Raw genomic sequence first — 16,423 nt, forward strand, 5'->3', positions numbered from 1 at the left:
TGAACTTGTGGTCAGAAATAATCAAACATAAGACTGGTTTTCCAAGGCATATTTATTGTTGCATGTAAAGCCCTTAGGAATAGACATGAACACGAGACCAAATACAATCTGGCCATTGTCATAGAGTATCATAAAGCTACCTGGAATGAAGTTGCAATTTATATTTGGTAACAGTGAATACAAAAGGAAAGGAAAAACTCAACGCATGAGTGCAAGTTGTCTTTGAGACAAGAAGGCACAGCAGAAGCCAGGAGAATCCAGTCAGCCTGCTCTTCATCCAACGTAACAGATACTTTAAAAAAACAAAACAAACAAAAAAAAACAAAAACCCAAACAACTAAGACCAGAAACACCCAAAGAACAGCATTTACATCGCATAATGATCCCAATAAACAAACAAATGACGAGTACAAGAATACAGATAGCACATCACCATGGTCTTTACTATGATCAGACCTTATGGCTTCTGTATATGGATATGTAGACGTTTACGTTGCCAGTTAAGATGCCAGTTTAGGCCATGGTTTTACTTCATCAAGTGAGAGGAAATGGTTGTCTGATGCCTCTTCTCTTTTTATTCCCCCTTTCCAAACATTTATTCATATCTATGGTATTTGGGAATGTGTTTTGCTTACTCAAGGCTATAATTTACTTATCGAGCTGAGTAAAAATATGTAAACAACCTTGCAGCTGCAAATAGGCACGCTTGCTTAAAAAACACAAAACAAAACAGCCTTCTTACACGTTAAGAGTTCTGCATACTGAAACTGTAAAGATGATCAAAGTCTTTAGAAATTTTAGTTTTGCAGCCTCACTTTAAATAAGATGAAAGCACATTATTCTTCAGAAAACACCTCTATTAATCAGAAGATGCAGGGACACATGCAAATGTATGATTCTGACACACAAGAAAAAACAAAAACATAATTCCTTCGAACGGGGCAGCTCTCTCAAAATGCTAATGGCCTGTGGGTATGAGTAATTGTCACAATGATTCCAGCTAGTTAGACTCGTTTCATCCCCCGTCCCATCAAGCAGGCAAAGACAGTCATCACCATTTTGGGCTTGACCTCCACGAGGTCTTCTGGGAGAGCGTAGACGCGGGCTCCAATCTTCCTCGCCATGGAAACGGCATATCTAGAGAGGATACAGACATGGTAAGTTATATAAAAGCTGGTCACCCCTACTTACCAGTATATGGTCAAAAAGCTGCTTCTCTTTCTTTTTGTCCTTACTTGGCATTCTCCAGCTTCTCGTCTTCAGAGAGTCTGCCAGTTTTGATCAGATCATAGTCAATGCTGCGAGGCTGGATGGCGTCTATGAGTTCCAGTACTGCCAAACTGCTGCTGATCTCCTTGTCCTGATCGCCACATAACACACAGATTAGGGCTCCGACACACACATGGAGCCGTCTCAGCAAAATGAGACCCCACCTCTCCCCAACCGAATCACCTGACTACATCTTTTTACGCTGCTCAATGCTGATGAGGGCTGGTTTACATATGTAGAGATGTCTGATTCTCCAATGTCACTTTACCTTAAAACTTGAAATCTTGGCTGATTTTCCAGCCTCTGCCAATGTTTTGTTCACCCAGCGTACAATGATGTCATCATTTACTTTCTCTCCATCACCAAGGTCCTCCAGTACATTCAGCGTATATCTGAAAGAGTAGAGACGCAGTATATTTATTACAGGACTGAACAGAGAACTCCAGTTTTTAACTAAAAGGCCAAAGACAAAAACATCAGGGAAGAATCTTTAACACTGGAATCAGCTATGGAAATGTAATCACAAATATGAGGAATGTGCGCACGCGCGCACGCGCACACGCACGCACACACACACACACAAAAAAACTGTGTGCTGAGGCTGCCAACTACAACTACCAACTCTCCACAGTGAACCCCTGGTAGCCTACAGTTGCTTGGGAAAATGTGTATTCCTCGATTGCTTGCCGGCTGTTACCAGGTGAAGTCAGTCACAAAGAGTGCCTCTTTGTGATCTGCTTTGGGCACCTGCAGAGTGTTGTGGTTGCCAATAGTTTGCATGAAGACGCCACCTTATCTGCACACATGTACGCAAGTTCATCAAGCAACCTCCAGCAAACACTGGCAACCGATTGTGGGATGAGCATTTTTCCTTAGTGATTAATGGCTACCATGGGGTCAAAGGCATAGTGATCAATTTCACAGTGACTTCCAGCAACCTCCAGAAACCACTCGCAGCCAGTTAAATACTCATTTTTCCCTGGCGACCAATTGTTCCCAAATGCTGTAAATGAAGATAAGAAGTCCCTTTAAAATATCATGATACATAACTTTATTATTTAATGTACTACATATGACTTATAAAGGTTGTTGATGCCACTTAAGGCTTAAAAACCAAAGTTTGCAATCTGTGTTACTGTAGAACGTAAACAATTCAGAAAATCTGTTGTTTTTATTTTTTAAGTGTTTAAAAATAAGTCAGCTGGACACAGAAATGTGCTATGCATGCTCAGCACGCCAGGCTGTAAACCTTTTCCTTATCTTGTTGAAAACAAGAAAAGCAGAAACGCAGAAACAAAAGGAAGGAGGAACTTCTACTTGATTCTATTCCTGAAATCACACGGTGTTGTGCTTTTTGTACCTTCTCATCAACTGCCACACCAGTGCTAGAGTCAAGGTAGCATTGCCATCATTCAGGTCCTGCCCGCCGATGCCAACGAGGGAGAACTTGGCCGTTTTGCCAAGTTCCACTGCATAGTTACAATTCTCCAGCTGGGAAATATAAATTAAATAGTTGGAGAAAGCCAACATGTTTCTTCTTGAATCTAAAAGAATACGGCCATTAGGTCTACCTTTTTCATGTTGGTTCCCAGTTTAGGGTATGGTGGCTTGTTGACCTTGTTGTTCCAGTCAACCGGCACTTTAATCTTATCATAGAGCTGAAGGATGACCAGGGCATCCTGTAGGTCTCTGTAAGAATAGTGAGCATTGTAATTAATAATAAACATTAAATAAGACAAAAAGAAGAAGCTAGTATCGCACTTTTTTGTTTCAGATGCCAGGAAGTTTACGTACCCATACAGATGATTCACATGTGGGTTCACTCCCAGGGAGTTCATCCAGTTTCGGAACGTCCTCTCTTCTCTCGTCTCACCTGGACAGTACAGGATTGTGAGTCTTAAGGGACTTAATGATGAATGTATGTAACTATACAAGTGAACAGTAAAGATTATTGTAAATACAAATGTACTGACTAACGTATCCAGTAGGTGCCAAAGCCAGGAGGGACTTGTTGTCATATTAAGACTTATCTCTATGCTACAGTACGCCTGTTAGTTGTTGTTTGTTGGCTATAACTTACATGTTTTATGTTTGTGTTAGTCAGAGCATCTGACTATCTGGAGAAATCTAAATACAACCATTTTGTCAGCTAGATTCTTTCAAGCAGATTTTTTATAATTAATTTTGGAGATTTCTCATGTTCATTTTCTGCTTTTCCATCAAAGATGGTTGAATGAGTAAAATGTTGTTTTACTCATTCACCCATAAATAACGTAACAGAGAAATACTACAGATCCCTGGGGCCTCTTGTATCTTCCAATTTAGCTTTTATTTGATTACCACCTGTGAACGTCTTGATAACCCACCTTCCAACAGTCCCCAGTCAATATCCTCATTCTCAGGTTTGGTCAGTGCTGGATATTTATTAAACAGATTGGCCACGAAAGCAAGGTTGAGTTTGGGGTTTCCACTGACAACGTCAGCTGGAGTGACAAACTGCCGACAGCCGAGTCTATCAGCCTGCTGCAGCATGGCATCTGCCCTCTTCATGTCGTCTTTCTCCTGAACAACACACACACACACACTTGAGTCAGAGGCCCTGTACAGCTGCTGGCATGTGTTGGAGATGCTCAGCTGTGAGCGCTGACTGTCAGAGTGCTTACATTGATTCCTGCCATGTTGATGTCTATGCGTGGCTTATCCTCATCTGTGCCTTTTGGAGAGATTTGATTCAGAAGGTGGAAATAGGCTCTTGAATCCTGAATAAAGGAAAGCAAACAAACAAAGAAAATGTAGGTTCCTGCTATTGGACAAACAACAAAACCTACACTCATTTTATCTTATTGAAGGCAGCTTCACTCTGAGAAAGGTGATGATAAACTTGATTTAGTTTGAGAACAACTTCAACAGGGACAAAAACTGAACTTTAGAAGTTTTTAGAGGATCACATCGCTAAATGTTATAATAATGAGAATTAATCAGAAACAAAGAAACAAATGCAGAGCTTGAGAAAAATACATACACATACAGGTGCATAACTGTATACAAAATGCTGTACATCTGATGTAGTGGCACCTTTCACCTGAACTACCTTACTAAAATGCATGTTACCACAGAAAGACTGTGTCTTTGTCTTAATCCCTACATACACAGCTAAGCCTGAGACGCTACCCACTCATTCCTATTTTTGGAAAAGATAAGTGGATATTTGGGTAAGTTTGTACAAACACAAACATGTGCTACCTGTCCAGGTAGGCTGACAGACGCCTGTGTTGGTAGACGTAGTTATTACCGGAGTGAAAAACAAGTCAAAAATGGATTTAAAAAGCCCCGTGAAGAACCTTAAAAGCCACATTAAACCTGTAATATTATGTTCTAAAGTTTTGTTTAGTGTCCCTCTCTCTGCATCTACTATTTAGATGCACCAACTGGATTCAGTGCCAGTGAGTATACTCACTTTAATGTCAGAGCTGAAGTTGTTGATCTTCTTCTGTCCAGCATTTTCCAGGTGAAAGTTTGCCCAGCGTAACAGCAGTTCTTCTGGTGACAGCTTCATCAGGTCCTCGAGAGTTTCCCCATCCCTCAGCAATGCCGCCAGTGCTGTTCAGGAGCATTAATCATCACTTAAGCTGCTTGAAAACAGACTGGGGGAACAACAGGACTGAAGCGCATGTTATTTAATGCCCTGTACCTTCATTTCTGCTGAGCTCAATGTCAGCAAAGAGACCGATCTTGATGATCTGCCACAGTAGGCCCAACACCAGATGGGGCTTCCCTTCTCTCAGGTCTAAAGCACCGATGTTCACCACATGGCACCCAATGGCTGAAGCAGAGTTCAGGGCCAGGTTAAGATTCTCCTGTAAGGCACAAATTAACAGTTAACAAAACAAAAACAACAAAAAAACATTTGCTAAAAAATGTGAGGGGGAAAAAAGCACCATAAGAAAAAACTGACTGACCTGTACTGTGAAAGGAGTCAACTTCTTCTTATTTATGGTCCTCTCATCAATCGTGTCGGGCACTGACAGGTTGATCATTTTGCTGTGCAAAGAGTAAAAAAAACCCCACAAACATTAACATGTCTGATGCATGTTGTTAAGGAGACAGAAATCCAAATGTTTATTGTCTCTAAAGCATCTGTGTTTGTGAATATTAAGCAACTTGGGCGTAAATATCCAACTTTTAGGGCATCATGGTTGGAAAGATTTGCATTCACAGTTTAAGTAAATTTGTGGCACTTTTTTCAACTTTAACATAAATTCAAACATATGATGTTTAACTGATTCTTGCTTTTATATTGTAGCAACATAACCTTAGACAAACTAACAATATCCTTTTATGTTGCAACTTAATTAGCTGTATCAGAAATATGTTTAACATGAAGGACTGTTACTTTATTACTTCAGAGCCATTGGTGTCAAAAACACTTAAGTTAAAGTAATCATATATTTTCTCAGTCTTATAAAGTGAGCTTGAGTTAATGTAAAACTGATTTATGTTTAAACAGTTGTACAGTATCACAAAACAAATAATTCAGCATGTAATAAACAAAATCATAGCTTTTGTTTGCCAGGTCACAAAAATGCAAATGAAGGGTGTGAAAGGTGGATATTAATTTGAACGGAGGTGTAACTCAGAAGCAAATGTGTGTGTGTATTGTTTTTTCTTTTGTTTTTTTAATATATGTTTTGGGATTTTGAGGCTTTACAGGGATAGAGCAGCACTCTGAGGCCCAGTGGCTTCAAGCCCGGGCATGCTGCATTAGCCTCATGGTGATAGGGTCGCCTGCTCAACCCAGGGAGCCACACCTACACCTCGAACAGATTTTTAAAAGTAGCCAATTCAAACAGTGAAGCATCATTTTGCAATTTAGGCACAGACAACGCGATCTCTTTAGACCTTTATATGTTGATATAAAAACATTTTTTAATATGAACAACCTTTAGAGCAGTGTTAGAGCTCAGTGAGGGACAGTAACAGGAGCACCCACCAGAGTACGATACCGTCTCCAACACACTTGAAGAGGGCGTTTGTGTTGGGATCCATGGGCAGAACATGTTGGCAGTCAGGGTCTTTTTCCAGAGCGGTGTTGATCCAGTTCACAAAGGCGTATCGCTCCTCCTCTATGAGGACAAATAGACACAGGTTAGTTAAAATCCAAACACCAACAAGGTAACATGAGTGGGCTGCTTATATCACCTAATTTCACTAGGTCACATTGTCTAATATAGATTACTTCAGTGTTAAATGAAGCGCCTGCACGTGAACTGCAGAGGGTACAAAGTCAACAGCTCATGACAAACACTGGCAGCAAACAGTGCCAATGAGGTTGGGAATCTCTGACGTACCAGAGAACGAATGTTGTGTGCCTTCACTTGACAGCTCAGACGTCCCTCCAATAGCCAGGATGCCTTCCTTTCTGTTGATGGCCTTGCGGAAAGACTTGGATATCTGGCCGGCCTTCAGTTCATCAACAATCTAAAATAACAGCAAAGAATGGTTAGAAATGGCGAAGGCTGAAGGCTATGGCATGTTTGTGTTGCATTTAAAGACACTGATTTGGGATTATGTCGTAGTAATCTCTAAAAAAGTGGTGGAAATAATCCTAATTTACGAGAATTGGATTAGATAAGACACCATCATTTACCAGTACCTACAATGACTGACTCAGCATAACAGGCCAATGAAAGACACTTCCTTTGAATTACATTGGATTAAACAGGTATGTGTCAAACTACTGTATGAGTATCCGAGCAAATTTACTAAAGATTACGTTCATCCAGCAATTTCATTTGTAATTCAGCATTTTAATATTATTTTTTCTATTTTTTAATCGGAAATCATTTGGAAGGATTTGGATCATTTTTGAATTTTTTGAAGTTTTTTTCAGTGGAATCAGCAGACTAATCAATGAATCGGAATCAGTGAAGCAAACAATCTTTATTAAGTCATACTTCTGTGCAAAAAGCCTCAACCATCTTCTCTCCTGTTACTGTGGTCTCCTGTGAGCCACCGTGGCAGCTCAGGTTGCTCGGCAGACACAGGAGATCTGCTGGAATTTCTCCTCAGTGGCACGAAAACATAACCCAACCTGCTGGCTACAGGGCTAAGAAGATATGGTGAGTATCTAGGCTAGTAGCTGAGGTTTTGACGGCATCAACGAGCTTTAAAGGTCCAGGATGGCCTCGGGTTGATGAGATTATGACAGAAACAGCTGCAGCACTTATCCTCCAAATTAAACACCCACATATTTAAACGCCATTTAACAATAATAATGGGAGCAATATGTGGTGACAGTTCTTGATATGCAGCGTATCTTATCAGTAAATCGCAACATGGGAGAGAATTGAAACCAAGCTGGTTTGACAATATGTATTCAGTAGGAATGTATGTGATACTTCCTGCAGCCGGAGTTATCAGAGCTTCATCAGTGGCCTCGCCTCCACAGCTGTCGGTGTGACCACAATGAGCTGATGGGCAAACTAGCACAGCACTCTTTACATGCAGAAGGCCACAGGATGCTAGCTTGCACTTCCTATCCAGTGTAGGTGAAAGAAGCAACCGCAACAACACAATAGCAGCCTTGTGGAGATTATTAATACTTTCAGCCACTTCTGCTCATTTTGATTCATCTTTCTCGCATATGTCTATACATGTCATTATTATCTATACATGGACCATGCTGGATTGCAGATCCCAACTTTGCAGCGCCATAAAAAAATACCTAATCAATCAGACTTGTGCCAGACAAGATGTTGGGAAGGCTCAATTGTAAAAAAAAAAAAAAAAATGTGATAGCCAAGGAGCAACAGGGCCTTTTCTGTGAGTTCATATCCAAAGAAAAAGTGAAAACATCTTTTTGTACTTATTGTACAAATTCCCTCGTATACATCACACTACATCAGTGTGTTTGAACTGCCTTTTTATATGTTGATGTTTCTAATGTCTAATTGAATAAAATTTTAATTATTAAATAAATACATACATACATACATACATAATTAGTCAGTAGATGTTTGGACCAAGGGTGATAACATTTTGGGGTGCTGTTTATGATCCCAAGTTTTGACTGATAAAGAATGCAGACTGTACAAGAAGCTGCTACTGTGAAGGATTAATCATTTCTTCAGTTTATCACTTTCACATTCCTGCTTGTATGCATTTGTGGCATGTGGATGCTTTTTGGCTCTGCTTAGAACGTACCGAGGTAAACTCGTTAAAGTTTAGCTTTTCATCATTGTCTGTATCGAGCTTCTGGATGAGCTCTCGAAGCCTGAATCCTGGCAACGGATGGCCGATGTCTTTAAGAAGGTCACCAAGCTCTTGCTTAGAGATATTCCCATCTCCGTTCTTATCTATAAAAACACAGAAAGAATCATCAGATATGGTTAAACCAGCAGTAACAATGACGGCAATAAAAAGAAACATGACTTTTCCTTACCGTAACTTTCAAATATCTGTCTTATCTCCTCCCTTTCTTCTTGTGTTAGCTTTGCAGACATTTTTCTGAGATTGACCTGAGGTGGTCAGTCAAAGAAAGGTGTGACTGTGAAGAGAGCAGAGTCACAACATCTTAAAAATAGTTTGGGAGGCAAACAGCATCTTTATCACTCCTGCAAACTCACCCACACTGCTGTCACTTTCTATGCATTCAACCAGCAAAGGGAGTGGCATCGACACGCAGCAGATAAGTGAACCTTTTATTTTCTGTCAGGCCTAAAATAGCTTCATTTACCTATCGCTTTTCCTTTTCCTTAATCAAAGTCACATCCTATTAGTTTTATTGTATAGCAGCAAGCCCATTTTCCAATGAAACTACTAGATGAGTCAAGATGTGAGCAGCCTTTGGTTGACTAAATGATTACTCTTCAGTTAGTATACTATACTATACAGTAAATCTTGTAAAATATACATTTTTTTTTAACTACAATGTTTTATTTTTATTGTGTGCCTATACTACAAATCAAATTGACAAAGCAAGTTAAATCCGTTTACTGACAGCTGCAATTAAAAAGTTAAGACTGTGCATGCAGTTTGAAATAGACTCAAAAGACTCAAGCAGTTGGAAAGACTCAAAAGCCAGGGATCTCTAGACAAACGTGCAAATGCAAAAAATTTGTGGGGTGTTATCACCAAAATGCATCTGAAATTAAATGGATTGACCTACAAACAATCAACAAAATGTGCAATCTGGGATTCCAGTGCCAATCACTACATGACTTAAGCACCTGTGATGAGCTCTGTACACATCATGGACAATCACACATAGCAGTGACCATGACCTTTAGCTTAGTACCTGCTACAGTGCACACATGAGTCAAAACACACAAAGAGCTGTTTGTAGTAAAGTGAAAACAAGAGGGCGAACTGTCCTGTGTCTGCTTTTCTCCTATTTATTTATTCATTTTTAATCTCTTCCTCTTTGTGGCGAACTCTATCGTTCCCATTCCTGTTCAAGGTGACTTTTCAACCAATCAACATTTGATTAACAGATAGCACAGTGGCTGTCAAGCTACACACTGTTTGCTTTTTTAGTATGTTTCTATGACCTCCACATTGGCTTAATTCCTGCAGTCTCCTCTTTCTGTGCAGCCAAACAGCTACACAAGGCATTTGAATTGTGTAGCTAACTTTAAGGAAGACCATAAAGTCTCTTGGGTCTATGGCAGGGGTGGGGAATTCCTGGCCTCGAGGTCGTGTCCTGCAGGTTTTAGATCGCACTTTGGGTCAACACACCTGAATCACACGATTAGTTCATTACCAGGACTCTGGACATGTTGAGGAGCTAATTTAGCCATTTAAAACAGCTGTGTTGGTTCAAGGACACATCTAAAACCTGCAGGGACACCAGTCCTCGAGGCCTGGAGTTGCCCACCTCTGGTCTATGTTCTGTGGTAGGTCATCAGATATCCCATTCAAATTTACTAATAATTATAAATATGAATTATTGTCAAGGGAAAGCTGGTGATTCTAACCACCTATTTCTGTTTACCTGCATGCACCCAAATCCCATTTAATAGCACTGGTCAATATTATTTAAAGAGTGGAACTTGGAACAGGAACACCAAACACTTAACCCTTGTCTACAGTTCCTGCATATTCAAACCCACGACTGTTTCATAGAGATAAAAAAAGACAGCACTGAGTGACAGATCAGTGCAAAGAGACTGCAGTGTGCTGATAGGTTAGCTCAAACCCATTGAATATTAGATCAACGTTGGCGAGTGGCACGCCATGGGCAAGACCAGATGGAAATCTGTTTAAACAGCCAGAGCAAATGAAACATGACCCGTCAGGTTCGTCTGGTTCAAAGGTTAACTACTCAAGTCACGGATCGACCACGAGTCAGTGAGAATCTGTCTCGAGAGCTACTTTGCTTGACAAAAACCACTGCTTCCCATTCTCCTCCGAGGCAAAGGAACTATTGAGAAAAAAAGGCACTGAAAATAAGGAATTTCTGTCAGCACCCCCTTCCTGTTCAGTAGCTGCAAAGGAATGCAGGAGGCCTGGACTGAGTGAGCTCCACTTACAGAGAGGTGAGCTCCCTCGCTCTCCAAGGCTAAACTGGTATGATGGCATTCCTCTCCAACACGAGGGTTGAGAAAACAAAAAGCGGTTAGCAAAAGAGCAAAGATTTTTCCAGATAGAAACATGTTCCCTTTTTCTTGCCAGACTTAAAGCTACAGATGTGCGATCGTCACATTTGTCAGAAATCCAAGGCAACGCCTGGTTTCCCCAACAAAACATATAAAAATAACAGAACGAATAGTGGAATTTGTGCCTGAACGTCTCTGAGTGAACTGAGCCATCTATTATCTTTCTACCCTCAGCAGCATCCCAGACAGCTGAGCAGACAGTGACCCAAAGTTTGCATCCGCTTTAATGAACTATTAATAGTCACGAAAGGTGACTCATTGGTAGCCACAAGGCATCAGAGACGTGATGCAGTTCCCATAAAGCTATAAATATAAAACAAAGTGACAAATTAAAAAACACACGGCCCTGCAAAAACAAGAAAGACTTGCCCAAAAAAGTCCTTCAGACAAAATTACATAATTTCGAAAACTAGGTGACGGTAAGGGATTTGTCACATTAATGAGCCACATCAAAAACACAAATCATTTTAAAAGACTTACCATAAATCAGAGAAAAGACGAGTGTGCTTTCCTTCAACAAAGCAACCCCAAATCAGGCCGAGCACAAACTCCACTCAACTATTAGGAAAATGCCAATTCCAGCACTGCTATATTTAACTTTTCTCCAAAAAGGATGTGAAATGTGGCCGGTTGAGTCGGGCCTGCTGCAAGAAGGGCCCACAAACATTACCTCACTCGCTCACTTGTCACACCCTCAACAGGAGGCGGAGTGACAACAGAAGAAGGGCACAAGTACGTGGAGCAAGGGCACAGATGGCAATGGACAAATGTGAGATGCACGGAAGAATAGAGCGTTTGTAATCACCGTAGCAAAGCTGTGGCCATAAATCTTGTGTTACACTAGAGAGTAGAGTTCAGAGCAGCTGGTTTCCAAAGACAGTTGTTTTCTTTGACAGCTGTACATGTGTTTGCGTGTGTTTGTGTGTGTGTTTGTGTGTGTGTGTGTTGTAAAAATCCTGTGCTTTAACATTGAAAGCAACATCAACCTCCTAAATGGATGTCTGCCTAAAAGCACATCAATACCTCTGATAGAGGACACATTATTAAGAGGTCAGTCTTTGGCTATAGCACAAAGAGGATGACTCAGGAGTGCCATAGCTATATACTTTTCACTAATTAAAAAACAAACAAACAACCAAGCAAAAACAGAAAAATATTGTAAATATTCTAAAATACAAGATTTGGTAGCTCCAGCTGAAATTAAGCTGGACTGAAACAAATGCTCATCTGTATAGATGTGCAGTCATCCTAGTCATGTGATACCCAGCAGCAGCAAAACAAGCATAACTGGACTTGTTTTGTAGGCTTTAAGACGTCTAACCCCCCTCCGTTCAAGAAGCTCTCTCGGTTCCTAGCTCATTTTACAACTGGATATCACAAATACGCACAAACACAAACGCACACACACTTCTTTACCAGCAGCGGCTTTAATTGTTGAGCCAAAAACAGCACATTGACGCCATTTACAATCGCCTTTGATGAATCTTTCGCTCAATTTAAAGCCGAGGGCTGCTCCCAGATGGCTGAATTAAATGTGCAGAGCTGAGGCGACACACCCCGCCCCGCCAGTGTTTCTTCCACAGTTACGTGGGAAATGTGAGGCACACAAATAGATTGGGCACCCTTCCCAAATGTGGTTAAGTTCAATAAGCACACACCCAACACGGTCTGCAAGAACATGGGACGTTTTTTTTTTTTTACACTCACAATCTTGTGCAGATGTGAAAATGACTCATGAGCAGAAAGCCAGTCTGTAGGGCCAGCCCTTTATTTCCTGTTCAGGCTGTTGGGATAAGATCAGCAGGGCAGTACTGACAGGTAAGGAGGGAGGTGATGACAACAAATTGTTTGCGGAGTTTACTCTACTTTGACATCATGTACAGCTGCGAGTGTAACACCCTGGGCTGGGTTAAAGTGATATTATAAAAGCCTTAAAAGACAGGCCATGTGGTGAATCATCATGGAAACATTCAAATGAAATGACAGCAACCACCTAGCCTTTACAATCTGCTCTCTATAGCGTACCACTGTTGGCCAAATGAAAGCATGTAGCTTTACTAAATGATGAAGGAAGTCTAAAAGGGGCTAGTACGGGAGTCCATGCAAACAGAGGTGCTGCTGAATCAGCTGGGTTAGCTTGTTACTCCTACAGGTAAGCAGCCACACCTACACCTATGCTATTACTCAACAAAAACCTTGCATACCATTATCCTTTATAAGCATGGCACACTCACAGTACTACAAAAGGCACAGCAACCGTAAAAAATACCACTGACATTGTATCCGATTGCTTCAAAAACCACATTAATAAGCTGGGGCCTTTAAAAAAAAAAGGAAAACATTAGTGACTCATTGCATTAATATTCTGGTGCATTTGATGTGTAGTATTAATTAAAGTTGGAACATGATTTATTTAAAATGACTTGGCATTCTAGCATAGCAATGCATTGTTTTAACATTGCACGCGCAATTAAAAAAAAAAAAAAAAAAAGGAGTTTCTGAATAAAGAAAGAAGTGCAACTAAAGCGTAACCTGATCACTTTTACTGACTTGCAGAACAAGTGACCGTTCCCATAGATCCTGATGGTGGAAAAAAGTGGGAAAACCTGTTCACTCGCACAGGTGTGAGCCCGGCTGGAAGCACAAGGTTTTTTAAAAATACACCACCCATCCACCGTCTCCAAGGTCTGGTTGGAGAGACACCAGCGCGCACATGTAATGTCTGTGCTTTTAAATAACACATACAGTAGGCGCTCTTATACTTCCACAGCATGAGCAAGGGAAAATTACACTTTACCTCAGCTATTTTGTGGAGCATAGTCTACATACCAGTACATTCATGGGCAATCTAACCACGCCAGTCAGGTTACAGTTAAAATGTCATCCAGCATTTTTCTTTCTCCACAAAGGAAATGCAATCAGCACATTCACTGACACTACAAGCACAGCTAACAATGTATTAATCATGGTTGTGAATTAAACACCTCGTCTCCTGCATCCTCGTATCCTGCCATACAAGTGAAACAAGATTTTAAGAGAAGGCCAGACCCTGTATTCACAACACGCTTTATGTTCAAAGTCACAACATTTATGAAGTTAAAATACGGGCTTCTCTGACATTATCAGCCGACCTTGCTGATCAGCCGTGTCCTAAGAACGATCCAGGATTGGAATCCCAGATGTAAGTGAGCGCTGCAGCTCCAGATGGGCTCCAGGAAAAATCTGGTAAATCGCTCAAGGCAGTAAACAAGTTTACATAGACCACTGTTCAACACACACAGACAAAAAGTCACTTTGTGCATAAGCAAGCTGCCTTATTTTGGTGCGGAAACATTTGTCAGGCTTACCAGTACAGACCATATGAGAACAATGCTTTTTCAAGGATCAGCTACGCTAACTCTTGCACATTGAGTGCAAAGGCGTCATAGACGTTTACAGTTCATTGGCAAAAAGTGGGAGAGTCAGACCTTTGCAGAAAATAACCCACACACACACACACACACACACACACATAGAGGAGAAACACTCAGCAAAGTAAAGAACATTGAGCAGAGAGATGTGTTACACGAGATTTATTTACAGACTCTTTGTGATATTGTGTTCTGGTATGTGGCTTTTATATGCTAACTTGGTGGAGCGGGAAGATTAAAAAGAAAACTTAAAAGAAAACTTAAAAGAAATAGTGCAGGCTCCACCTATACTTCCTCCGGTGAGAGGCTGCGTGATGAAGGAACAAACCTGCTTCTGTCTAACTTGACTTTTCCTGTAGGATTTTACATATTCAAAAATTTCTAAACAGCCCGCATCTACAAAAATAAAAAATAACTAGAAATGTGAACCTCGTGTATAAAAGTGATACATACACAATGAAACTAGTATATGTATACTACGTCTTTGAGCAGTAGTTACTTTTTCCAAAAGTTATGTGGTCACAATTAAGGAGTGAAAGAGTGCAATATTTCAACATTTTCAGACTCGTTCAGCTCCGACAGGATGAACGAGCTACATTCAAGGTGTAGCTAGAGCTAGCCGGCTAGCGACAGACATGTAAGTTTCATAGGCAGGAAACTACCCCTGCTTACTCCAGCAAACCCATCCCTACAAACAGAGGATAACAGGGAGGAAAGCTTGGGACAAAGGATGTTGTTTTGATAAAACTGATATAAACTCTATCTATAAGTAGGTGCTGGTCTAGAACTTGTCAGGAAATTGGTACTTACTGTTAGTGCGCCTTAAATTCCAGACACTGTCCAGTTTGCAGTCCTGCCTCCTCCACGTAGAGACAAAAGTAGACGGCAGGAATGCTCGCCCGCCCTTCGTGACGTCACCAAACAGGCGGTGCGACTATGGAAGGTTATCTATGCCAAAAATGTAAACTGAAATAAAATACATCAGTGAAAAGTCTTTTTGTATTAAACTTTTTTTTTTAACTTAATTTGATTTATTAGAACAATTATAGAAATAATAAATCAATTACATTCTTTATAGGCATGTCATAACTCAAGTGCACAAATATATATGTATATATTCAGCAATATTTTCAGTTGAAAATGTAGTATTTTTAACTTTTCATAAAATGTTTTCAAAGTATACCTAACTATGTTTTCCCTTTATATTTAAATTGTGGGGAGTTTTTCTTGTATTTTGATTTACCTACACTTTCTTAGGAGCTTGGAAAGAAAAGCATCTGTACTCACCTCTCATCTGAGAATCTTCTTCAGTTCTAAGAGCAAATGGTGGAGAGTACCAGATTTTCTTTCACCCCCTCCCAGACTCCTTATCGCCTACTCACATCTTAGGTCATTTGATTGCAGTAAGTCACATGATAGGGTTGGGCAAGGTCTCACAATGGGTTCACCTGAAACCTCGGTTGATAGTGACCCACACCTGTTTTCACACCTTGGCTCGTGTGATTAGGCAGATGATCAATAGTGGGTCAACGACACACTTAAGGGACACTCCTAATAGGACTTAAAAACTCTACAGTTATTATGTGTACAACGCTGATAAATTTACAAGCTGAATCCATAATTCATAGAAGACAAATAATGGGCTAAAACTGTTGACCTTATAATTAAAAAAAACATTTGGTCTGCTGTCTAAACCACTGCCACCAGCGTGGCTTTCCAAGTAATTGTTGCTCTTTAAGGTGAGGTTTTCACAATGAATACAAAACAACATTATATGACAGGTGAAAACCTTCAGTTGTACTGCACATTTAACTGTTTTCCCCTTGGACCTTGGACCCCTGTTAACAGATTTAACAATGCCTGATTTTTTTTCAGAAAAATAACAAGTAATATGAAATTTAAATATCTTCCACGCTTTATTTTACCTATTGTCTTCAGGTGGATGGGAATGATGTGAGTGGATCAGAAGCAGAGGTGATCTGTAACTTGAAAAGTATGTGGGACAGACAGTGTTATAAAATGGGACTGTGTGGGCACTAGGGATTTTACTGGTATTTTACAGACTACATAGACTACTCAGAATACTAA

The 16,423-nt window shown here is 40.4% G+C and overlaps 1 protein-coding gene across 2 annotated transcripts; it reads right to left on the reverse strand.

Annotated features, from left to right (window-relative positions):
* Nucleotides 1-34: 34 nt before the first annotated feature.
* On the reverse strand, nucleotides 35-15,280 carry pls3 (plastin 3 (T isoform)). 2 transcript variants are annotated; one of them, XM_085175420.1, is made up of 16 exons: nucleotides 15,146-15,280; nucleotides 8,711-8,815; nucleotides 8,473-8,624; nucleotides 6,618-6,747; nucleotides 6,260-6,392; nucleotides 5,229-5,310; nucleotides 4,961-5,126; nucleotides 4,727-4,869; nucleotides 3,933-4,028; nucleotides 3,636-3,831; nucleotides 3,064-3,142; nucleotides 2,841-2,958; nucleotides 2,630-2,760; nucleotides 1,538-1,661; nucleotides 1,236-1,360; nucleotides 35-1,137 (listed from the first exon to the last, which is right to left on the reverse strand). In XM_085175420.1, the coding sequence occupies exons 2-16, from the start codon at nucleotides 8,769-8,771 to the stop codon at nucleotides 1,005-1,007; spliced, it is 1,869 nt and encodes a 622-aa protein (XP_085031546.1). In that variant the 5' UTR covers nucleotides 8,772-8,815; nucleotides 15,146-15,280; the 3' UTR covers nucleotides 35-1,004. The 2 variants fall into 2 exon arrangements, with proteins under 2 accessions (XP_085031546.1, XP_085031547.1); XM_085175421.1 differs by lacking the exon at nucleotides 15,146-15,280 and adding an exon at nucleotides 11,406-13,356.
* Nucleotides 15,281-16,423: the final 1,143 nt, after the last annotated feature.

This window comes from Neolamprologus multifasciatus, chromosome 10 (genome assembly GCF_963576455.1).
Source record: "Neolamprologus multifasciatus chromosome 10, fNeoMul1.2, whole genome shotgun sequence".
In the NCBI taxonomy this organism is placed as follows: Eukaryota; Metazoa; Chordata; class Actinopteri; order Cichliformes; family Cichlidae; genus Neolamprologus; species Neolamprologus multifasciatus.

Excerpts from the sequence above, each read along its gene's own strand:
- pls3 (XM_085175420.1), bottom strand. The coding sequence starts at position 8,771 with ATGTCTGCAAAGCTAACACAAGAAGAAAGGGAGGAGATAAGACAGATA. Across the intron at positions 3,832-3,932 it reads TCAACATGGCAGGAATCAAT|GAGAAAGACGACATGAAGAG; the intron begins GTAAGCACTCTG and ends TGTGTTGTTCAG. Across the intron at positions 1,662-2,629 it reads GTGTGGCAGTTGATGAGAAG|ATATACGCTGAATGTACTGG; the intron begins GTACAAAAAGCA and ends CTACTCTTTCAG.